General features: G+C 49.0%; 2 protein-coding genes across 10 annotated transcripts in view; one reads left to right on the top strand and one right to left on the bottom strand.

Annotated features, from left to right (window-relative positions):
• The window catches only part of Trpc4ap (transient receptor potential cation channel subfamily C member 4 associated protein), a 77,065-nt gene extending 55,557 nt beyond the window's left edge, over nucleotides 1–21,508 (top strand). Inside the window, exons 10-21 of one of the 3 annotated variants that reach the window (XM_063248478.1) lie at nucleotides 6,110–6,157; nucleotides 7,029–7,171; nucleotides 10,396–10,527; nucleotides 11,610–11,668; nucleotides 13,262–13,363; nucleotides 14,684–14,767; nucleotides 15,740–15,830; nucleotides 16,874–17,014; nucleotides 17,679–17,787; nucleotides 18,829–18,941; nucleotides 20,262–20,468; nucleotides 20,646–21,508. In XM_063248478.1, the coding sequence (XP_063104548.1) occupies nucleotides 6,110–6,157; nucleotides 7,029–7,171; nucleotides 10,396–10,527; nucleotides 11,610–11,668; nucleotides 13,262–13,363; nucleotides 14,684–14,767; nucleotides 15,740–15,830; nucleotides 16,874–17,014; nucleotides 17,679–17,787; nucleotides 18,829–18,941; nucleotides 20,262–20,468; nucleotides 20,646–20,783 (1,367 nt within the window). In that variant the 3' untranslated portion in view covers nucleotides 20,784–21,508. Of the gene's footprint in view, nucleotides 1–6,109; nucleotides 6,158–7,004; nucleotides 7,172–10,395; nucleotides 10,528–11,609; nucleotides 11,669–13,261; nucleotides 13,364–14,683; nucleotides 14,768–15,739; nucleotides 15,831–16,873; nucleotides 17,015–17,678; nucleotides 17,788–18,828; nucleotides 18,942–20,261; nucleotides 20,469–20,645 lie in introns of all 3 variants that reach the window. The other 2 variants (XM_013150261.3, XM_003467747.5) reach the window with 2 other exon arrangements.
• Nucleotides 21,509–21,591: 83 nt separating this feature from the next.
• The window catches only part of Myh7b (myosin heavy chain 7B), a 43,993-nt gene continuing 41,503 nt past the window's right edge, over nucleotides 21,592–24,081 (bottom strand). For 6 of the 7 annotated variants that reach the window (XM_013150259.3, XM_013150260.3, XM_063248473.1 and 3 more), the window contains 8 exons: nucleotides 23,877–23,992; nucleotides 23,109–23,505; nucleotides 22,905–23,030; nucleotides 22,643–22,813; nucleotides 22,462–22,566; nucleotides 22,287–22,382; nucleotides 21,816–21,953; nucleotides 21,592–21,727 (listed from right to left, as the gene is read on the bottom strand). In XM_013150259.3, coding sequence (XP_013005713.1) covers nucleotides 21,716–21,727; nucleotides 21,816–21,953; nucleotides 22,287–22,382; nucleotides 22,462–22,566; nucleotides 22,643–22,813; nucleotides 22,905–23,030; nucleotides 23,109–23,505; nucleotides 23,877–23,992 — 1,161 coding nt within the window. In that variant the 3' untranslated portion in view covers nucleotides 21,592–21,715. Of the gene's footprint in view, nucleotides 21,728–21,815; nucleotides 21,954–22,286; nucleotides 22,383–22,461; nucleotides 22,567–22,642; nucleotides 22,814–22,904; nucleotides 23,031–23,108; nucleotides 23,506–23,876; nucleotides 23,993–24,081 lie in introns of those variants that run through there. The other variant, XM_063248477.1, reaches the window with a different exon arrangement.

The raw sequence follows: 24,081 nt of genomic DNA on the forward strand, positions 1-24,081 counted from the left end.
GGTGCATTCAGCCAGCACCTAGTGGATCGTAACATCTCCGTGTGGTACCGGAAGAGGCAGAGAGCTTAACAGAGATTAGGGAAAGAGCTAGTCATCCTACTAACCATCATCCTGAGGAGACTGTATGTCTGAGATGCTCCATTAAAGGATTCCCCAGTCTACTGGAGAACTAGATTTACTGAAGCAGGCCAGGCCACTAAACAAATAAATAAACAACAAGCCCTAAAGAGGAGAAGGAGAACCGGTGCTCCTAGGTATCTTAACTGTCTAGTTTTTTGTTTTGTTTGTTTGTCTATTGGTTTTTGTTTTGTTTTTTTTTTTGAGATAAGGTCTTGCTAAGTAGTTCAGGCTGATCCCGAACTTGCTATGGAGCACAGACCATTGAGACTCACAGCAATTCTCCTGCCTCAGCCTCCTGAGTGCTGAGATTACAGGTGTGTGGAACCATGTCCAGCCTAAATGTCTAATTTTTAACAAAACACGAGACTCAGAGAAACAGGGTAGGCCACAGAGATTGCCTGTGAAAGGTCTTACATGTGGGGCTTAACAGAGACTTAAGAGCAGCCATTATAAATTCTGTATGGTTGCATAACAGGAAACTATGCTTTGATGATATTGTGTCATTAAATAGAAAACAACAATTAAAAAGTAAAATACTTAAAAAGCTAAAGGAAACTAGAGTTAAAAGAGTGTAATAGTGGGCCAGGGATTTAGCTCAGTGGCATAGGCGCCTGCCTGGCAAGTGCAGGTTCATAAGTTTGAGCCCTGATGCCAAACCCTCCCCCCTCCAAAAAAGTGTAATAACAAAAATTTAAAATACACTGGAAGAACTCAGCAAGTAGATTTGAACTGGCAGGAGAAAGAATAAAAGCACTTAAAGAATAGATGGATAGAAATTAAGCATTCTGAAGAACAGAAGGAATTAACAATAAAGAATAAAGCACCTTAGAGTAAAGCAGTATTAAGCACACCAAAACAGGTACAAATAGGAGATAAGAGAAGATGTACCATGTTTTACTAGAGAAACAGATACGACACAAAACATACAAATGTATGAGAATGTACAAGATTGGTATACGACAGTCACCCAGAGTCAGATGAGGAAGCGTGCAGCGGGTGCTGCACACTGCAGACCTAAGGAATTAGTCAGAGGTCTGGAGCTCACTGCAGTGTGCTGTGTGAGTCTGTATCAGGAGGCTGGTGGGGCTGTGATGGAAGGCTGAAGAGTCTTACGTCGGAAAGCTGAAGACTACACCGGAAGGCTGAAGGATCTGAGGAGGAAGCCGAAGGGTCTGGGCTGGAAGCCAGGAGGTGACGTCCAAGCTAAAGGCAAAGACTAGAGCTCATCCGAAGAACAGAATCAAGTCCATCCTTCTTCATTTCCCCTTTATGCTATCCACAAGACGAGCCGCCCTAGGGTGTAAAATTGCTGAGCTGACTTAGTTAAGCTTCTAAAGTTCTCAAGTTGACACAGTCTAAACAACCATTATAGAAGGGGAAACTTTTTATTAAATAATGGCTGAAAACATCCTAGATTTAATGAAAAACATTAATGTATACATCTGAGAAACTCAAAGAACTCTTTAATGGCATAGTGATATCTATACCTATATACGTTATAATAAAAATGCTAAAAGACAAAAACTTGAAAGTAAAAACACAAAAATGGCATTACTGTGCCTAAAGGTATTCCAGTAAGCTTAACAGCGGACTCTTCCTGAGGCATAGTGGAGGCCAGGAGACAACAGGGTGATGTATTCAAAGCGCTGTAAGGAGACTCACCCAGTGGGGCATGATGGTGTGCACCTGCAGTGCCAGCACTCAGGAGGCTCAGGCAGTGGGATCATTGAAGATGAGGAGTTTGAGACCAGACTGAGCAACATAACAAGACCCTCAACTCAATAAAAAAATGAAGGAGAAACTGTCAGCCAAGAGTCTTACATTGTGCAAAACTATCTTTTAAAAACAAAAGTGAAGCTGAGTGTGGTGGCACATGCCTGTAATCCCAGCACTTGGGAAGCTGATGCGGGAGGATCACAAGTTTAATTCCCACCTGAGTAGTTTAGCAAGACCCTGTATCAAAATAAAAAATAGGAAAGGGCTAGAGATTCTATCAGTGGTAGAGTGCTGTTAGGTTCAATCCTTAGTACTGCAAAAGAAAAAAGAGGTGAAATAAAGATATTTCTAGGTAAAAACTGGAAGAATGTGCCACCTTCTGAGAAATAGCAAAGGAAATTCTTTGTGTTTAAAGAGACTGCTGCCAGGCATGGTGGTGCACACCTGTAATCTGAACACTTGGGAGGCTGAGGCAGGAAGATTGCTGTAAGTTCAAGGCTAGCCTGAACTATGTAGTGAGACCCTATCTCAAACAAAAAAAGATTAAGCAAGCAAGTGACCTCACACAGTAATTCAAATACACACCCAGCAGTGGCAGCAGTAAAGATAATTATATAAAAGATGGTAGCAATGTAAGTACATGTTCGTTTCTTCTTTTTGTGGTACCCGGGATTGAACTCATGATCTCATGCTTGCCAGGCAGGCACTTATGCCTCTGAGCTAAATCCCTGGCCCCTCCTTTCTTATTTAAAAGCAGTTTCATAAAACCATAATTATGTTTTTGAGTCTGTAACATACAGAAATATAATGGATGTAACATGTACAAAGAAGGTAACAGGACCAAAGTTGCATTGGAATAGGGAAATGACACCAGATGGAAACTTGGGCCCTCAGGAATCAGCAAAGAAAACCCAAGTGGTAAATCAGAGAGTTAACACTGTAAGCTCAACAAGAGATATGTACTCTTTTTCAGCTTAATGGACCAAATTATGTAAATAGTAATTATGACAGTATATTGATGAGTTTTTAATGAGTAGTCATAATATGCATAACAATTCTAGCACACAAACAAATAAACCTATGAAGGCACTCTGAAATGAATGTAAATCTGATAAAGATTTTAAGATGTGACAATCCCTAGAACAATTGCTTAAAAAAGTAAGCTTAAAACATATCATTAAAGGAATTCTGATAATGTACTAGAAAATATTCACTTAATATAATAGAAGCATTAAAGGATAGCCAAGTGTGGCTCACACCTGTAATCCCAGCACTTGGGGTATCTTGGTTACTTTTCTCTCATGGCTGAGACAAAACATCTAACACTTAAAATTAAGGAAGGAAAGGTTTACTTACCTCACTGTAGAGGTTTCAGATCATGACCAGCTGGCTGCAAGGCAGGGTAGAGGGCAGAGGGGCAGCAATTCGTGGTGGTGGCAGACACAGTAAAAGTAGTAAGAGCAAAAGGGAGGAGCGCAGAGAGAAGACTCCGCCTTGTGTGTAGGCCACTGCTAGCACTCAACCCCATAATCCCAGCACTGGACCGGGAATCAACCACAGATTCTAGAAGCCCATCCCCATGACTGTGTGAGGCTTTGGGGGGAACATCTAAGCACAAACCATAGCACTTACACTATGAAAATTTCAAAATATCTTAATTAACATGAAGACATCGCATGTCATTGAATAGGAAGATTTAATACTGTTAAGCTATCTTGAGCTATAAATAAATCTATAGATTCGTTCCTATAAAAAATTCCAGCTGGCTTTGCAGAAAGGCACTAGCTGACCCTAAAATTCATACGGAAATGCAAGCAACCCAATTTTAGTATATGTGCTGCCAAAGCAAGCATGCAGGCAACCCAGAATCGCCAAAATAATCTTGAAAAAGAAGCCAAAGTAAGAGGATTCACAGTTCCTGATTTGAAAACTTGCTGCAAACCTGCAATACTTAAGACAAGAGTGCTACTGGCATAAAGGTTAGATGTATACAAATGTATTGAATATTATAGAAAGTTTATAAATAAACCCTCACACATATGGTCAGTTGATTTCCAACAGGGCCCCAGACCATTTAATTGAGGAAATAGTAGAGCCGAGACTATTAGATATTCACGTGCAAAAATCTGGAGTTGAATGTGGTATCTCACATCATGCACAAATTAAAGGTCCAAGTGCAAGAGCTAAACTTACAAAACCCATAGAAAATGCAGGGTAAATCTCTTGGCCTTAGATTTGGCAGTGGTTTTCTAGACATCTAAAATACAGGCAGCCAAATTAATAACAGATTAGTTGAACTAAATGAAAGTGAAAGCTTTTATATTTCAAAAAACACCATAAACAAAGTGAACCCACAGAATAGAGCATTTTTGCAAACCATGTATTTAGTAAGGGACTTAGATCTAGAATGTGCAGGGAACTTCCATGATTCAAAGAAGACAATAAAAAGACAACTCCCTTCAAAACACAAAATACCAAATAGGTTTTTGTCTTAACGAGTACACAAATGGCAGATAAGCATTTGGAAAACTTTTCAGCCTCATTAGCCATCCAAGAGATGCTAATTGAAGTACCAGAGGTAACACTGTAAGGAGTTCAGGTGTGCGGCTGCCCAGCAGCGTGACTGTAATAAACAGTTTGTATCGTACATATCAAAATGTGGTTCACACCCAGCTGTCTGGCTTTAGGGTCAGAGGTTTGTTGTTTTGTTTTGTTTGCCGTACTGTGAGACCATACTTGGGGTCCTGTGTATCCATGCAGTACTCTAGCAGCACTGAGCCGCATCCCTACCCCTTTTTCATTTTATTTTGAGACAGGGTCACATTAAGTTGCCCAGGATGTCCTGGAACATGGGATTTTCCTGTCTCAGCCTGCCAAGAGGCTGGGATTATAGTTTGGAATATGGGTACATGTACCATGCCTGGCATATTTTTGAGCCACTCTGCTTCTGAGTCATGCTTCACTCAGCACCTCATCGTCCCACACAGACTTTATGTTAGTATTAGACATAAATAAGTTAAGCTCTTATTTCTATAACACCCTGCGGAAATCACATTTCCCTGAGAATACTTAATAACCACCCTCTAAACTTTGTTCTTCTGGGCTTTGTAAAAGATCTCTAAGGGCAACAGATCCAGGAGGGGCTTGAAAGGACTGTTTTACTTTATCATCACTGAGACACAATACCTGACACCCACAGTTTAAAAGAGGAGGTCTGTATTTTGGCTCACAGTTTATGGACATTTCAGTTCATAGTCAGATGGCTCCAAAGCAGGGCAGCGTGGCAGAGGAAAACCAACTCAGTGTGGTGGTAGGAAGCTGAGGGACAGGTTGGGGGGGGGGGATAGACTGTTCCAGGCCACGCCCCCAGTGACCCCCGTCCTCCAACCAGGCTCTACTTCACATTTATGAGTGAACTAATCCCTGGGCGAGTACCACACTCCCACGAGCCAGTCACCTCCCCAGAGTCCTAACTCTGAGCGTATGAAGCTTTGGGAGGACATCTGGATGTAAACCATAACAAGGACCTTAGTAGTTACTGGTTCAAAGATGAGGAAACTGAAAAGTAACTCTCTGAGGGTCACCCAGCCTCTTCCAAATCTTACCAGTGCCCCCTTAAAATAAAGCCTTAGTTGGGTGTGGTGTACACCTGTAAGGCGTTAGCTGGGTTTACACCTATAAACCTACAGCTTGGGGAGGCTGAGGCAGGGCGGTCACTATGAGTTCCAGGCCAGCCTGGGCTACATAATTCAAGGCCAGTCAGCACTAAAAGCTATAATCCTACCTCAAATAAATAAATTAATTAAATAAATGGAGCTTAATGATAGCTGAGGTATCCTAAGACAGGCTTAGCTTGTGTTTCTATTCGATCCTCACAGTAACCCAGCTGTCTGCTGTGGCACATAATAGCCTAAGCCTCTTGGGGAAGTGACTTGCCCAGAATCAAATCATAATTCCTGAGGCAACTGTCTTATTACTTTGTTCCCCTACCTTCTCAAGTGACTCCAATGTGACCTACATGACCCACAGAGAATTTTTTTTAATTGGGTATTAAATGAGATAGGTACCTAAAGCTCAACACAAAACTGTCAAGCGTATCTGCTGCCATTAGTAAAAATGAGATTAAGTAAAATAAAAGTATGCTGTAACGTTCACGTGAATCTCTATCAGTTGTGATACTCTGGTTTAGAAAGGCAAACATTATAACACTTCACATGTTTCTTTTTTTTGACAAATGGGAGAGTCTTCAAAAAGGATTCCTCTTGTCCTTCAGCAGTGTGTCCTAGGGAACCCAGACAGAACCGAGGACCCAGAGGCATTGGTGAGCTGAAGAGAGTTGCACACAATTTGCTCAGAGACGTCTGTCTGTCTAGGTTCTTTCAGAGGGTCTGATCAGTGGCAGGAGGAGTATGAGGTGAAAGTGGATTATATGTTGTGACCAGATACTGTTGTATTAAGGTGGATGAGACAGAAGAGAACCACAGCATCCATTCTTCCAGGTCTCAAGGAGTCACTGGGTAGTCCATTTAGAAATGGCTCGCCAATTAAAAGTGTTCCAGATCTTATCTCAAAGAAAGATTTGGATGAAAGAAGCCAGAAATGGTGCCAAAAGTTTTACTTGAAAAGTGAGGTGTGAAAGGGCAAAGGAAGAAGTAGCTCTGTGGAGCAAACGTGGGCCAAGAAAGAGGAAAGGATAAAAGCAAAAATAGAAGAGGCAGAGCGTTTTTTTGTTGTTGTTGTTGGTACTGGGGATTAAACTCACGACCTCACAGGCAGGCGCTTGTGCTGAGCTAAACCCCCAGCCCCAGCTTATAGAATTTTTCATCTTTAAAAATTTGTTTTCTCTCATGAGGAGCCCCAGCAGGATCTGGGGTCTTGTCTCATAGGAGCCACAGGAAGCTCCACGTAGGGAGTCCTGGGAATTACTTGGCACTGTCCTGGGATCTTGTAATTAACAGGTCCTGCTTATTTCCCCAGCCAGTTTTGTCACACCCCGTCTCCGATACCATAAGCTCACTTGGCTCCAGGTTATGGGAGGCAGTTTTGTGGCATTCATTTCTGGGATTTAGGCTCAGGCCCTGTCTAAGCTCCAGTCTACTCAGTGGGCTTGAGCGCAGACCAGCTTCTCTCATGGGCTGGGACTCATGCCTCTCTTGGGGCTGTGTCAGCCTCTACTGTGTTCCCTCCTCTAGGGAATTCAGAGGAGAATGGATTGCCTCACACTTCCGCCAGGACCCAGCTGCCCCAGTCCATGAAGATTATGCACGAAATCATGTACAAACTGGAAGTGCTGTACGTCCTCTGCGTGCTGCTGATGGGGCGACAGCGGAACCAGGTAGGTGCCTCTCCAGCCTCTGGAATTGTGGGGGGCTGGTAGCAAATGCTGCCTCCTTGTGGTGAGCTAGGTGCATCTTCATCAGCCCTTCTCAGAAGGGCGTCTTTAGCAGGCAAAGTGTGTTGGTTGCTTTCCTTCTTGTAGGAAACCAGGCCAATTTTAGAGCTTGGAGTCTTTCTACTGTAATTTGCAGTGGGCAGCATCTCTAGACAGCATTGGCGCACAGACCAGGAAGCATCTTACCTCATTAACTCGAGGACTAAAGACTGCTCTGTCCGTGCACTGAGAGAGTTGCTGATCTGAAGTGACTCGAGGTTATGGGTCCAAGCCCAGAACTGTGTCCACTTAGCAAACCTGACCAAGCAGGCGAGTTTCCAGCATACTGGGGTTTCCTGTATGTATTAAAGCAGGAGGGAGGAGCAAAGTCCCTTAACCTGTAGTGAGGGAAGCAGGACTCGGCAAATCTCTTCAAGGCTGTGAGAATGAGCCACCTTCTTACTATGTCATTGTCATTGCGTGGGGACAGAGGGACTTCAGGCTTGTGAGGCCGGGAGCGTATAGCCCCCATGCACCTTTCTGAGCCAGACACTGGACCTTGCACAACTCCAGGTGACAGATGAGGTACATGCCCAACTTCCCATAATGAATAGAGTCATTATGTACTGCAAACATGTGCTAATAAAAATAGAAAAACATTATTTTTTATTTTTTTGGTATTGGGAATCGAACTCAGGACCTTTTGCTGGCCAGGCAGGAGTTTGTGCTCCTGAGCTATATCCCAAGTCCAAAAAAACTTAAATGTGAGTGTATTTAACACTGAATTGCACACTCAAAAATGGTTAAGATGATAAATTTCATTTTATTATAAATAAAATTTTTAGGTCTAAAAAAGATAGAGTTTTAGAGAGGGTAGCCAGGAAAATGACTCAGAAAAGATACCATTTGGAATGGCAGTAGCCTGAGGAAAGTGAGGGAGCCTGGCCTGCCGAGCTCCAGGGCAGTGACCAGCTCGGGGAGCAGTACTCCTGGGAGAAAGGGAGGCTGGGGGTGGAATGGGAACAAAGTACTGAGGGGTCACAGGCCAGCTTGCATTGGGTTGTCGTAAGCTATGTAAAACCCAGCCTTACTCTCAATGAGGAGACAAGTTGGCTGCCTCTGACTTACGTGAGAGTAGAACAGCAAGGAGACGTGAGCCAGGAGACAGACACCTTCAGGACCCTTGTGATTGAACTGAGCAGTCGTACCTATGACCAAGCAGGAGGAGGGTGCTGTGGGGGAAGGGTTGCATTCAGGATTTATTTTGAAGATGGAGAAGACAGGATCTGCTGATGACTTGATGCAAACTTAAGAGAAAGGAGTTGTTAAGGTGACCCCCAAGGCTTTTGGTCTAAGTAAGTTGGGGGATGACTTTGCCATTTACTGAGATAGTTAAGGTGTAGATGAGCAGCAGAGGGACAGGTTTGGGGAGGAAGATGAGGACTTTGGCTTTGAACAAGGTAGGCAAGAGGCGGCCCTTAGAATCCGTAGTTGGAAGCTACAGTTGGAGCTGTGGTGTGGTCAGGGCTGGAGGAGCAACTTTGTGAGTCCTCAGCCTACGGTTGCCATGGAAAGCCAGGATGCTATCCTCAGTATAGTGCTCCTTCCTTCAGCCCAGGACTTGTTTGTTATTTTAAAAACATGTAGCATCTTTTGGGTGCTGAACATTTTCGCTTTTCTTACAGCACTGTCAGTTATATTTGGATTTTCAGACATTTGCTAAGTTATACAGCGTGTGATAACCCCTCTCCTGCATTGGATGCTTGAGAGAAGCAGAGACTAAAATGGGCTGTGGTGCAGTGGCCAGGCAGTGGGAGAGCCAGGATATAAGAGCCGCTGCCCCATTTCCTCTGTTCCCTCACCACACCAGTCCCTGTTTCCTGAGTCTTCCTGATGCCAAGTGCTGTGAGTTACTGTAGTCTTCAGGAAAACTACACAGAGTCCCCTGGGAAGGACTTGTGAGTGCCCTTGGAGTTCCGCCTCATCAAGAACCAGCATCTTGTCACCACATTCTTATCTGCAGTCAGCATTTACTGAGGACCTCCTCTGTGTCTGGCATCATGGAACATGGATTCCCAGATCCTGCCTAGAATGGGTAGTAAGCAAAAGGGTTTCCTTGACTGGGGTGACCTTTTGCAATGAACAGTTGGGCTATCTAAGTAGCAATCTTGGCCAAATTGAAATCTCAGGACTGAAAGCATTTCTCAAATGCCATTAAGTCCTCTGTGGTATTAATGAAGACAATGTAGCGGCAGTCATTGCACAGGCGAGGCAGTGCGGATGTGCCTGCCTGCTGGGTGAGTGTGCCTGCTACCCAAGCCATCAAATTGATGCTGAAGTTGGGAAAAACCTTGTTTTCTTTGCCCATCTCAAAAAGTGAAAGATCAGTTGAGATTTGAATTTCTCCTAACATAAGTGACATTGAGCTTTGAAAAAAATGTTTTCTATCTGTCTGTCCTTTGTCGTTTTGTTTTGTTTTGTTTTTGATGTGCATGGGGAGATTGGTCTTTTTGTCTAGAGGTTTTCAGGACTCCTTAAAGAGGGCAGTTGCCCTGCCTGTGTCATGAGTTGCTATTGTATGTTCTTCTTTTGTTGTGTTTGACTTGTGACTTTGCTTATTGTGAGTTTTGCCACGCATGATGTTGAAAGCCTTGTGTGGCTGAAATTAGCAGTCTCCTTTCTTGGCTTCCAGGTTTAATATAATCCTTTCGAAAGGCTTTTCTACTCTTAGGCCATTTAGTAAAAAGTCTTCACAAAGACTTTTCTAGGATAATTAGAGTTTCATTTTTAATATTTATCCCCCCATTGAAATTTATCCTCAGTGTAAGGTATATTTTCACCTTAATGACAAGACAAGAAAATGAATGTTAGGGATTTAGAGTCCAGAGCTTGCACATGGTAAAGCTAAGAGCAGACCCAGAACTATCCAGGTCCAAAACCCATGCTCTTGAGATGAGTCCTTTCACACAGTATGATTTGAAGGACTCTTGTAAGCAGTAATGAGCAAAGTAAAAAGATGTGTTTGTGTGCGGGCAGGGTGTGTGGGGGGGTTTTCTTTAAACCTCAGCGCTCAGTGCTCACTGTCGCTTTCTTTATCCTAAGGCTCGTTACTGTCTGCAGGGAGCAGGAGACTGCTGGGCCTTCGAAGCACATCTGTCTTGATGCTTTTCCCTTCCCACCCCATCCAGGTTCACAGAATGATTGCGGAGTTTAAGCTGATCCCTGGGCTCAATAATTTGTTTGACAAGCTGATTTGGAGAAAACATTCAGCATCTGCCCTCGTCCTCCATGGTCACAACCAAAACTGTGACTGTAGCCCGGTGAGCAAGGGACTGTGGGGACACATGAGACTCAATTGCTAGTAGCTGTTTGAAGCCCTGCTGCTGATCCTCGGACCCCTTGTCTCTGGGCATAGAGCAGAAACTGAAAGTCATACTTCATGATCCGTTAGTGGAAGCTAACTTAGGCAGGATTATGTGTCAACACCTCTGTCTTTATGGAAATACTTTCTCTTTTTTTTGGTACTGAAGATTGAACTTAGTACTTTCACACTGAACTGCATCCTAAGCCCAATTTTAGTTTTTGTTTTGAGACAGAGTAGGTTATCTAGGTTGGGCTCAAACTTGCCATCCTCCTGAAAGTATTTCTGCGGTGCACCCTTATTTTTGTCTGGCAGGCACTTTGGGGCCCGAATCTGTCCCATGGTCAGCTCTCACATTGAGTATCTTGACCCTGCCACTCTGCCACTATGAGTGTGTGTTTCCATTTGTCCTGGGAGGCTCCCTCCAACTGCCAGCTGTGCACTGGGCAGAGCCAGGCTTCTCTGACAGCTCTCTGGAACGTAGGCCAGGTCTCTGCACAGACCTGGGGTCCTGTCTGGTCATTGCAGTGCATTAGAACTGCAGCCCAGTTGTGACTAGAACCCCTCCTCCTTCACACATTGCCCTCAGGTACCTGAGTATCAGCCCTTGGGCTCTGCACCCAGACTCAGAGCTGCATTTTTGATGCCTCTAGACTCTTCCAGTTTATGAATATAGCCTCACATTTAAAAGAATTTGGGCGATTTTTATTTTTTAAATCCAGTATGCTGAATTGGGGATGTAGGTCAGTGATAGAGTTCATGCTTCGCATGCAGAAGGCCCTGGGTTGGATCCCCAGCACCACCACCCCCCCAAAAATCCAGTATGCTAGGATGTGTGAAGCAGGAAAAGTCCACATTCATTTCATTTGCCATTGTCCAGATGTGGAGGTCTGATCAGATGATTTTCTAACTGAAGAAAAGTCCTTACGTTGCATGAGGACAGAGGTTCAAAGAAGCAGAGAGATGCGCCAGGCTGTCACAAAGGCCTCAGCCTTGTCTTATTTAGAAACTCTATGACTCTGGTTTTAACATGTGTTCCAGGACATCACCTTGAAGATCCAGTTTCTGAGGCTTCTTCAGAGTTTCAGTGATCACCACGAGTAAGTACGTGTGCGTCCCTACAGGGGGAGGTGCTGTCCCCTACTTCCTTGGATTCAGCTGCTTTCTGAACCTCACAGAGGTGGAGCTGGCCAGCTGAACACATGCAGGGCTTTTCCCTTCCACAAGACATGCTCTCTCCCATGTTTCTTGAGATATTTTGCTCATGTTTTGTTTTTCAGTCTTTGATGAAGAATGTAGAGGAATGTGATTCTCTGCTGTAAGGAAAACAGTGTAAGGCAGGGGAGTAGAATCTGACCCTTGACCTTCAGAATAACAGGCTGCTGCCCTACTTGAGTAACAAGGACCCCAGGCCCACTGTTGCATGGCGTCTGATCACCTCCCCTCCCTAAAGAAAGACAGAAATTACAATTTATATGAAAGGGTCTGGTTTGGTTTCTTTTGGTTGGGTTTTGCATTACAAAGGGATCGAGTTCTGCTTTTTAAGTGTTTAAATTCTTTGGGAACACTGAATGAACAAACAGAACCTGTCTGAAAACAGATGTGGCCCAGAGGATTAAACTTGCTCTTAACCATGTATCACTGGCCCCTGTGAGGGCTTCTCTGGTAAAGGGACCATTAGTTGTAAAAGTGCAATGAGCTTTAGTTGTTTGAGAGAGTGAGTCCTTAGCTTCTGTCTGACTCTCAAATCAGCACTTCTGTCGGCCACGCTGGGGTACAGGGGTGACTGAGGGTAGCACAGCCCCTGCTGTCATAAACGGTACGGTGTGGGAAGAGGTTACCCGGAGTGTCACCAGGGCATGACTATATAGTAACAAGTGGACGTGGTATTTGGGAGGGAAAAAGCACGATTCTGTGAGAGGACAGCCGGCCAGGGTGCTCAGGGACTGTTCCTTGCGGAAGTAACTTGACAGCTGAGGCTGGAAGGGGCCTTAGTAATGAATAAGGTGGAAAGGCAGAGGGAGAGTGTTGGAGCCAGAACCCATGCAGAAGCCCCTGCAGGAGGGGGTGTGGTGCGATGTGATCGGGAAAAGCTGGGCACTCAGGCGGGGTGAGTGATGGGACTCAGCTCAGCCACAGCTCAGGTGGTTGGTGGCTGTGGGGCATGGTTCGCCTGAGACGTTAATGTTCCAGAGCAGTGGGAAGCAGAAGAGGCATGTTATTAAACAGAGTGACAGGATCCGGGTCCTGTTCTGAGGAGCACTGTGGGAGCTGTGTGAGGACCTGATGCCTGTGGGAGACTGTGTAGGAAGCGGGTGCCAGGCCTGCGAGGGGCCAGTTGTGTCACAGCTAACCAGGCCTCTGCTTGTATGATGGTGGCCACTGGAAGTGCCACAGCAGGACCAGCTGGAGGAGGGGATCCCAGGTCTAATCGGATGTGCTGAGGCAAGGTTCCTTTGAGAAATCAAGGTGAAATGTACAGCGTACAACCGAAGGGCTAGAGGTGCTGAGGTCCGGGGTTTCCTCCTGCAGAATGGCGGTGCAGAGCTAACAGGGCCTGGGAGTGACAAGCAAGGAGAATTTCCAGCTTCTCTCTCCACTTGAAGAGCATGAGGACTCCCTGCACCGGTGCAGTGTTGACCAGCAGCCCCAGTTCCAGTCCTTTAACCCCCACCCCACCCGGTTTGTTTCAGGAACAAGTACCTGCTCCTCAACAACCAGGAGCTGAATGAACTCAGTGCCATCTCCCTCAAGGCCAACATCCCCGAAGTGGAAGCCGTACTCAACACTGACAGGTGAGCAGGGTGGCAGGCAGCTGTGCCCTCAGCGCACCACCACCAGCCATTCACTCTGGGCTGTCAGAGGGGCACACGTGGGTGTGCACATTTGCCCTTTGTCCATGTATCTGTGACATCCTAGAGGGCTCTGTGTGCTGGGGCTTTTGCCTCTGCATTTTTCCTGCTGAAGCTTCAGCAGCCCTGGGAGAAAAGTGCCATCATCACCTCTCCCTCACAGGGGCAGCTCCCTCACAGAGAGCAGCTCCAAACGGTCTCGGGCTGGAGGCTGTCAGTGCTCTGCCCCTCCCCTTGTCATATGCATAGGGCATCTTGGCTGATGTGCTCCTTTTCTGTCCATTGGCAGCTGTGCCAAGCGGAGCCAATAGAAGCAGGCCCTGTTCCCCGGCAGGAGTTAAGTCTTACTATCGGTTATATCTGCTTCATCCTCTGGAGCAGGTGGTAAGGCAACAGGTTCATAGGCTCAGAACAGGAAGGACCTTACCCAGCACCCAGGGCTGTAGCTTCATAGCCACTCTTTGAAGGCAGCAGAACCTCATTCATATGAAATTGGATGCGGCCCTGCCTGATGTCTGCAAGGCATGAAAGCAGAGCTATCAGCCAGGTGTGGCGATGCGTGTCCATGGAACTCTGCATTCTAGCACTCTGGGGGCCAAAGCAGGAGGAGTGCAAGTTCTGCAGCTCAGCCTGGGCAGTTTGGTGAGATAGTGAGACCCAGTCTCAAAATAAAAATTGTTAAAAAGTTCTGGGGATGCAACTTAGTACAGAGGTCATTACAACCAAAAATAAACAAACGAACAAATTTTGTATTGGAGGGGATACTACTTTATTTAAAGAGGTATTTGATGAGGACCTAGAAGTCCCAACCTGGACATGACAGGGTGAGAGTCATTTCCCCGCCCACTGCGTCTGCTTTTATAGATCTGGAGGCACAGATGGGTACTTGCCTACCACCGGCAAGAACTGAACCTATGGGCAGGAAGAGCCGGGTACCACCCTGTTGGACTTGCCCTGTGGGGCAGACAATGTCGTGGCCTGTATCAGGCCCAGCTGTGGTGTAAGCGGCCTTCCTCCCCAGTTCTGAGCCCTGTCTGACTCGGGGTGTGCCTGAGGCCAGCGGGATGGGGTGGGGTGAGGGGGAGCTGGCCTGGGCCACAGTGGTCCACTTAGCTGCTGATTGATGACTGCAGGAGTGCCATGAACCCAGGTGAAGCAGAAAATACCCTATAGACTTAGAAATACCACCCCTTTTTTCACCCACCAAAGCCAGCAGTGATCCATCATTTTGGATCTGTCACCAATACTGTGTCTCTGTTTCAGGAGCTTGGTGTGCGATGGGAAGAGGGGCTTATTAACTCGTCTGCTGCAGGTCATGAAGAAGGAGCCAGCTGAGTCATCATTCAGGTGAGTGTGAAGATAGGTACTGCCACTTCCACGGGGCCAGGAGCCACAGGTGCACACACCTCTCGAGTAGTTAGAAAGGCCCAGCGCCCATACCTGGAGTGTGATCCCTGTTGGGTTGGGGGCTTTGCTGTTACCTGGCTCTGTGGGCCTCAGCAGGTAAGTACCGTGCTCCTTGGTGCACTAGCATGACGTGTTGAGAGGTGACCAAGTGTTCGCTGAGCACCTGTAATGTGCTGGTACTGGCATGGGCCCTGCCCATGTGGCATTCCCTGGGGTTGTGGGGATCAGAGTAAAAAGAAACCCTGTCAGTGCAGTGTGGAAAGGAGGGGAGCCAGGAGCTGCCCCAGAGCTGTAAGAATGAAGGAAGCCCTTCCCTGGCAGGGGCTGGCTGACAAAGAGGTCTGATCCATCCTCTAGACCCCTCAGCAGTGATGCTCAAAGGCTATGAGCGGGAGGAATTCCAGCAGGGCTGGGTTGAGACCGTTAGTGGGCTCTGTCCCCACATCCTGCCTTGTCCATACTCATGGATCCCCTCATGGATCCAGCTGAGCCCTGAGCCACTTGCTCAACATCAGCTGCCTCTCTTACAGGCTGGCTGAGCTCATGTGAACTCAGTGGCCAGTCCACATGTGTCTCTCTCCCCACATATGTTCTGGGTCTCCAGTCCTGTGTCGCTTAATTCTTGTTAAAGGAGAAAGCCTAGAACGTTTCCACATGGGACTTGCTGAAGCCGTTTCTTTGAGCCTAAATGCCACCTTCTCTGTGACCCCTCCCAGACTGCTCCACACTGAGTAGGACAAAATTCTCTCGCTCAGTGCTGTTTCCCCAAGGCCTAGGATGAGATCTGAATCTTGGTAGATGTTCAGTAAATGTTGAAAAATGAAAAGGCAGCAAGCATCTCTGTCCCTGGTGGGGTAGGGCAGGAAGGGCAGCCTTAGCCCTGTGGGCCAGGAGTCAATGTTTGGGTTGCAGGTTTTGGCAAGCCCGGGCTGTGGAGAGTTTCCTCCGAGGGACCACCTCCTATGCAGACCAGATGTTCCTGCTGAAGCGAGGTCTTCTGGAGGTACGGCCTGGAGGAGCCAGGGTGTCAGGTGGCCATCTTCCCCAGCCCCGCACATTGCCTTTCTGCCCCGAGCTGTACGCAGTTCATCAGGAACAGAGCAGATCTTGATTTAAATGCTGGTGCAGATCGCCTTCATGTTTGCCCTGGATTTTCACCTGTGGGTGCTCAAGGAACAGTTGAGGAACTTGGGAATGGCTGTGTGGGAGGATGAGCATCCACAGCAATGATGGCAAACCTTTTAGAGCTTCCAGTGATACAAACAGCCTGGTATGGAATGTGTGCCACGTTTCGCCACCCCTGACCTAGCATGTCCAACAAGGCCTCTGGATCCTGATGATCTTTTGGTATTGAGTAAAAGTTAATTTTCCATGTTGAATAATGAAAAAGCAAAAAGGTGGGGAGCAAAATGGCCAAGAGTTCTAATTGGTTTCAAAAATTAATATAGACAAGAAACTGACCCATTAATTGTCATAAAACTCAAAGGGAAAAAAGTTGGTGCAAATCAGTGTAATTTCAAGAAGAAAATGGAAAACTTTGGAAATAGTTTAACTGTCATAGAAAACTATCTAGAATTTAAATTGACCTTGTATTCTTGATAAAGATTCATTAAGTTCCATGTAAACTTTTAACAGTTGCATTCATAAACACAGGACCCATCAGGACAGAGAGTGTCTTGTGCCCTTCAATTCTGCCCTTCGTTCACTTGCAGGGCCCTAGTGCTTAGGAAGAGGCCAGTGTTAGAACTGGGCCTGGCAGGTGGAGAGCTCTGGCCATGTTGGTGACCGCAGAACAGCTCAGAAGCTTCAATTCAGAGTCCTAGTCAGAAGAGAAAAAGATAGGCTGCCCCTGCTAGTAAGCTGTCCCCTGAGCCTGTCCTTGGCACCACCAGCATCCTCAGAGAGGAATCTAGACCAGTTTGCAGGTTCCATCAGCCTGAATGCTAGCTCAAGGTGAATGTGTTGTCTGAGCGCCATGCCAGGTGCTGTGGGAGCCAGGCAGGAGCAGCCACCTCCACACCTCACCCTGTTCCCTCCTCACCCCAGCACATCTTGTACTGCATCGTGGACAGTGAGTGCAAGTCAAGAGATGTGCTGCAGAGCTACTTTGACCTTCTGGGAGAGCTGATGAAATTCAATGTTGATGCATTCAAGAGATTCAATAAATACATCAACACTGATGCAAAGGTAAGGCTGAGCTAGGGCCCTGTGGGATTTCAGCATTGTTCCAGAGTCACCTTGAAGCTCTCCTGGTCTGCCCGTCTGCAGGCGTGAGTTTTCAGTGTGAGTATGCTGGGATCCAGTGAGCAGTCTTCAGTGAACATTCATGAGCACCACTCTGCCAGGTCTGCTGGAGCCTGGGAGTACAGGGATGGAAATCTCAGCTCCTTCCAGGGAAGTGAGGGTGGGTGGGATGTGACATAGCTGGGTGCAGTGTGGTGGATGCCCAGAAGGAGAAGTGGGCCTGGCATGTGGGTTCCAGGAGTGTGTGACATAGACGCAGCTGAGCCTAGTTGAAGTTAAAGTTAGAGGAACACAGTACGCTCAGTGCAGAACCACTGGACAGAGTGTCAGAGGATTTTAGCAAGGCAGACTGATGATTAAGAAAAAAGAGTGAAACGCTAGGTATGCTGATACATGTCTATAATCCCAGCACTCTGGAGGCAGAGGCAGGATTACAAGCAAATTAGCCAAGACCATCCTGGGTAACTGAGTGAGAGCAAGTCACTCAGCTTGTGTGTCTGCAGAGCAGTGGGCTGGAGCACAGGATCACTGATGTCCATGAGGTGACTACTCACTCTGCGCCCTGACCAGCAGCCGGGGCCTCCCACAAGCACTGTGTCTGCTTCAGTTCCAGGTTTTCTTAAAGCAGATCAACAGCTCCCTCGTGGACTCCAACATGCTGGTGCGCTGTGTCACTCTGTCATTGGACCGATTTGAAAACCAGGTGGACATGAAAGGTACGGAAAAGCGACGATGCCAGAGCCAGTGGGTGCAGCATGCTTGTGCTGGTGTCCACACCGGCCTCCAGGCAGGAGACAGAAACAGCAGAAGTAGCTGCCCTCGCACTTGTGTGACCGGTGTCAAGATGTTGGTCTTTGGTCTTGGCCAATTCATTCAGCTACTTTTTTTTGCCTATTGTTTCAGCTTCCTTTAATGAGCGTGTATAACATTTTGATAAAGGAAAGCCATTGGTGTCAGCAAAATGCAAAAACAAATGACAGCCCCCTCTTCCCTTTTGGGCCTGGATTCTGTGTCCCTGTGCAGCAGTGTACTGGATGTGCTGGGGAGGGGGGCGGGTTGCCTAGAACTTCAACCCCACCCCAACGTTGTAGGAAGCCATTTGTTCAGGACCTCGACAGGGCACAGGCACACATGAGAGCTTTGGGGGGAAATGAGTCATGCTAGGAGCTGTAGAGGATGCGAGCTGTCTGGCATTCGTTTTTGTTTTGTGTTTCTTATTTGTTGTTTTTGGTGTTACTGGAGATTGAATCCAGGACCTTCTTAACAAAGCTACGTTTCCAGCCTTTTTTTTTTTTTTTTTTTTAAATTTGTGAGCAGTCTCACTGAGTTACCCAGGCTGGTCTTGGCTAATTTGCTTGTAATCCTGCCTCTGCCACCAGAGTGCTGGGATTATGGGCATGTGTCAGCACACCTAGCATTTCACTCTTTTTTTTCTTAATTTGTATCATCAGTCTGCCTGTCTGTGAATGAACACTTTTCAATACAGAGGAGCTGGGGTCTGATGCCAGGCTGGCTGGTGGGCTACAGAAGGGCTGCTCCCTGAGCATGGCTCCCAAGGACCAGAAGGGGCTCAGAACACAGGCTTAGTTTAGCTGAATGGTGAAACAGCTGGAGGTTGATTGTTCTGGCTCAGCAGTTCTTTCTTTAGTCATTTTGATGATGAGAATCCCTGAGGTATACAAAGTCAAGACCCAGAGCCATAGGTGGCCTGGCCACAGGGCCTCAGCCCGCTGTTACACCTCTGCCTCCCTTTGCAGTGGCCGAGGTCCTGTCTGAGTGCCGCCTGCTCGCCTACATATCCCAGGTGCCCACGCAGATGTCCTTCCTCTTCCGCCTCATCAACATCATCCATGTGCAGACACTGACCCAGGTGAGAGTTCTGCCAGTAGGCACTTGGGCAAGGTGGAAACCATTTCCCTCATCCTGGAGCCCAGTGTAGTGTCTCCTACTGTCAATGTAAGCGCATCTCTTTCAAGGGCTTTGCCAGTTTACATGGGGCAAGAAGAAGGCAGCAAGTCTCTGAAGGTCACAGACTGGGTCAGACAAAGATGGGCTGGGAATAGTGGCACACGCTTGCAGTTCCAACACTCAAGCAGGCTGAGGAGGAGAATCACTGAGTTCAGGGCCAGCCTGGGCTACAAAATGAGTCCAAGGCCAGCCTGAACTGCATAGTGAGACCCTGTCTCAAAAAGTAAAAGGGAAAAAAAAAAGAAAAATGGGCACTATGTTCTTACAACTCCCTGTCTATGTGCCAGGTTATAGAACTGGACTTGAGAATACCCCTATCTCTTTCACTGCATAGCTTGGCAGCCTTCCTTTCTCTCTACTCTCTACTTTTCTAAAATGGAGTCATACAGCCACCTCTCTGAGGTGTTCTTTTGTTCTGTTGTCTAACAAACATTCAGGGAAGTGTATTAGTCACTTTCCTGTCACTAGGGCAAAATACGCAACATCCACAATTTAAAGGAGGAGAGGCTTAACTGGGCTAATGGTTTTGGGGGATTTGGTCCAAGGTCATCTGGCTCCAAAGAAGTGGCATGGTGAAAAGACATGGCAGAGGAAAGCTGACAACCCACAGCAGCCAGGGAGCAGAGAGTAGGAATGGAGGAGCCAGGGACAGAATGCACCCTTCAGGTCACTTCCCAATGACCCACCTGTTCTGACCAGGACCCACCTTAACAGCACATTAATCCCTCAGTGACCATCTTCCAAAGCCCCACCTTGGAACACAAGAGATGTTTAGAGGACATTTTAGATCTAAAGCATAATGGGGCCAAGCCCTGGGGTAGGGAGGGTGGATACACAGTACCCGTAGAGCAACTTGGACCAAGACTTTCCCTCCAAAGGCTTACACTCTAGTGTAGAGTGAAAGTTCAAAGATGAGGTGACCATAACTACCATGTGTACCCAGCTTTGCCAAGGGACTAAAGCTTTTAGAAGAAGCCATAGTTGAGCCATGATCTAGACTAGGACAGATGGTGCCGTCAGGGTGGGAATGGGGATGGATGGGTGGGTGTAGGGAACACGAAGGTGCTCCAGCATGAGCTGCTCCACGGTGGCTCATAGCCTTGCCAAGCCTGCAGGACCCTGGCCTGTGATACACTCCTCCCTGCCCGGGGTCCACCCAGGGTCTTCAGCATCCACTGGGGCTGCCACCACACACCCAGCGCAGCTGCCTGTGGCCTTGCAGGAGAACGTCAGCTGCCTCAACACCAGCTTGGTGATCCTTATGCTGGCCCGACGGAAAGAGAGGCTGCCCTTGTACCTGCGCCTGCTGCAGCGGATGGAACACAGCAAAAAGTATCCTGGCTTCCTGCTCAACAACTTCCACAACCTACTGCGCTTCTGGCAGCAGCATTACTTACACAAAGACAAGGACAGCACCTGCCTGGAGAACGTGAGTGCCCCAGTCCCGAGTGGGTGGCAGGCGGGCAGTGGGCACACAGACCCAGGGGAGGATTGTTCCAGGAGCAGTGTCTTCACCTGGATCATGGGGCAGGATACTCTTTGTCCCTAGGGTTCTGGCTTGGCCTCAGTCCTCCAGGCGCCCTCCAGCCCCTCTCTCTTTACTCAGAGCTCCTGTATCAGCTTCTCATACTGGAAGGAGACAGTGTCCATCCTGTTGAACCCAGATCGCCAGTCACCTTCTGCCCTTGTCAGCTACATTGAAGAGCCCTACATGGACATAGACAGGGACTTCACTGAGGAGTGACCTGGGGCCAGGCCTTGGGAGGTTGCTGGGCCAGGGCCAGCGCAGGTGCACGTGGGTGCCCATGGCACATGCCCTGCCTGTTTCCACCTTCCACTGCCTCCCCCACTGCTGCCTGCCTGTCCCAGGTCCTGACACACAGACTCAGTGGAGGGAAGGAGCATCCTGCAGGCCCTGGGCCCCCGAGTCGGGGGAGCCTCATAATCAGGAAGGGCGCCATGCTCACCTGTCCCTCAGAACCCAGGGCCCCTGCTGGACTGCCCAGAGAAAGAGGACTTACAAAAATAGCTCTGTCTGAGCTCCTGCCCAGTCTCTTGGCTGTCCTGGGGTGGCAAGGGAGATAGAGGCCCCCCATCTGTGAGCTGAGCCTCTGGGCCCAGGTAGAGGTCCTGAGCCTTGGGCAGGCCTGAGGGTACAGAGAATGCCACCTTCCCCCAGGCCTGCCCATCTGTTGTCCCCTCCCTCCCTCCGTCTTCCTTTAGCTCCTCTGGTTCCGTTTGCTCATTGGCCACCATGTTCATCCCAGGAGGTTCCCCAAGAAGTGGGTATTTCTCCATCCCTTGGGGCATGAAGTGGCTGTGCCTGCCCTGTCCCAGGGCAGCATCTCCTGCCTGAGCTCAAACACAGGAGCCTGGCTGGGAGCTTATCTTTGGCCCTTCCTGTGTTGCCAATTTATTAACAGCAAATAAACCAATTAAATGGAGACTATTAAAGAACTTTATTTTAAATGACTGATGTGGACCTGATTTTGTCCATGGGACTGTGTTCCCCTCCCTTTCCTTAATTCCAAGCAGTAAGAAGGACACAGCTGTTGGAATAGAGGTGGCGTTTATTCAGGGTGCTCTGGGGCTTAGGAGGCTGAGTGGCCACAGATGGAGTTGAAGAGATGACAGGGTCTCAGCAGATGTCCCTCCTCAGCATGGCATCTCAGGCTGTCATTCTTTGTGCTAAGAGGGAAGGGAAGCAGAGTGAGCTGCACCACGTCTTTCCAGCCCATGCACCCTACCTGGAGGGCAGTGCCCCTCAGCCCCTCACCTTGGGGCCCAGGGCATCCCGGGTCCGCGCCCGAAGCTTGTTGGCCTGCGTCTCCGCCATGTCTGCTCGCTCCTCTGCATCATCCAGCTCGTGTTGAGCCTTGCGATACTTGGCCAGGTTGGTGCTGGCCTGCTGCTCCTGGGTACACATGCAGGGCCTTCAGTAACTGAAGTGGTCACTCTGGTCCTCCATGCTCTTGCCTCACCCTCGCCAGGACCCATGGCAGGAAAAGGAAGTGGAAACTCCTTCAGGATGCCTGAGTGCCACCTCCGGGCCTACTCACGGGAAACTAGAGATCTTAGGAACTTCAGGGTGTCACTGAGCTGGGACAAGGAAGCTGCTACCCTGCAGGGGAGGCTGTACTGACTTCTCCCCGGGCCATAGGTCACCACTGGGGCCTGGAGCCGCAGCCAAGACTGAGTTCCTTGGCACCCTGACCCATTCCGGGTGCCCAGACCCCAGTGTGCTCACCGCCTCCTCAAACTGGCGCTTGTAGCTTTTGACCTTGCTTTGCAGCTTGTCTACCAGATCCTGCATGCGAGCCAGGTTCTTCCTGTCCTCCTCAGCCTGGGAAGGTCAGGGGATTCAGGGTGTGCCCAGGCGGGGCCGGCGCTAGGGCCACCCCCGGGTAGACCCTTCCGCCCACCTGGTACGCAAGCTCCTTGACCCGACGCTCATGTTTGCGCACGCTCTTGAGGGCCTCAGTGTGCTTCTTCTGCTCTGCGTCAAGCTCGGCCTCCAGCTCCCGCACCTGGGGGCAGCCGAGGGTGGGCCTGCTGGCTGAGCCTGCCCCGGCCGCCCCCCCGGGAGTAAACACTCGCACATACCTTGGCCTCCAGCTTCTGCACCTGCTTCTTCCCACCCCGGAGGGCAGCCTGTTCGGCTTCCTCAAGGCGGGCCTGCAGCTCTCGCACAGTCTGCTCCAGAGTCTTCTTCATCCGTTCCAGGTGTGCACTTGTGTCCTGCTCCTTCTTCAATTCCTCGGCCATCATCGCTGCCTGTGGGGGAGGAGATGGTGTGGTCAAAGGGGACAAGCCCCCAGGGAGCGCTCTGTCCTGCATGCCTCCCCACCCTGCTACTCAGCCTCACGTCGGTGATGGCCTTTTTAGCCTTCTCCTCAGCTTCCCGCCTCTCCTGGGCAGCCTCCTCCACTTCTCCGCTCAACTGAGCCAAGTCTGCCTCCAGCTTCTTTTTCTGATTTAGGAGACCTGTGTTCTGGGGGGAAACAGACTCTCAGCTGGCCAGCGGGCTCCTCTGCCCCCACCCCTGTGGGCATCCTTGTCCCATCGCCACCTGCGAATGCAGGAGGTTGAGTCGCTCAGTGGCCTCCAGCAGCTCCTGCTCTGCCAGCCGCCGGCTGCGCTCGCCCTGTTCCAGGACAGCCCGCAGCTCTTCGAGCTCAGCTGCAAGCAACGCTGTCCGGCGCTCTAAGGCCTGTGCCTGCTCCCGGAGCTCCGCGGCCAGCCTCTGCTCCTCGTCTCGCCCTGCCTGCTCCTCTTTGAGTTGGGCCTGCAGCAGCCGTGTGGCTGCCTGTGCCTCCATGGTTTGGCGAGTAGCGTGGCCCAGCTGCAGCTCCAGGTCGTTGAGATCACCCTCCATCTTCTTCTTGAGCCTCAGAGCCTCGTTGCGAGCCCGGGTCTCCGCATCCAGGGAAGCCTGCAGAGACTCCACAGCCCGCTGGTGGTTGCGCCTGTGGGAAGGCAGGGTGGGGTGGGCTGGGTATGCGAGAAAGGAGTAGCACAAGCAACACAGGTACCCTCGGAAATGCTCAAGGACTGCTGGAGATGGAGACCCCTTCGGGGAGGAGACATCCTGCTTTGTGTTAAAATCTGTTGTGCTACTCATTTCTTTTTCTGGCAAGTTCAGACAAGCGTGAGGCCCAGGGACAGACCCAGAGTAAACTGGGTTGTCTTGACTGTGTAACCTTGGTTCACTTCTGGAATGGGGACCTGAGAAACCCATGTGCCAGAGGAAGATTAGATGACCAGGTCAGCGTGCCACCATGGGCATAGCCACTGCTTTTAATTCTTTCTCTGCCTGGAGGGAGGGCAGGAGCCAGACCTCAGGTTAGTGCACTCCTCATCCTTCTCCGCCAGCTTCCGGTCCACTTCCGCCTTGACCTGAGATAGCTCCAGCTGAATCCGCAGAGTCTTTGTCTCCTCCAGTTCCAGGGCCCCCTGGAACACAGCAGGCAGTGTGGGGTGAGCAAGGGGTGGGGGAGTGTTCAAGGAGCAAAGCAGCCGGGGGCTCACAGGTCAGCACCACC

The sequence above is a fragment of the Cavia porcellus genome, unplaced genomic scaffold (genome assembly GCF_034190915.1).
Source record: "Cavia porcellus strain 051 isolate PalLab524CR breed Dunkin Hartley unplaced genomic scaffold, mCavPor4.1 scaffold_5, whole genome shotgun sequence".
Classification (NCBI taxonomy): Eukaryota; Metazoa; Chordata; class Mammalia; order Rodentia; family Caviidae; genus Cavia; species Cavia porcellus.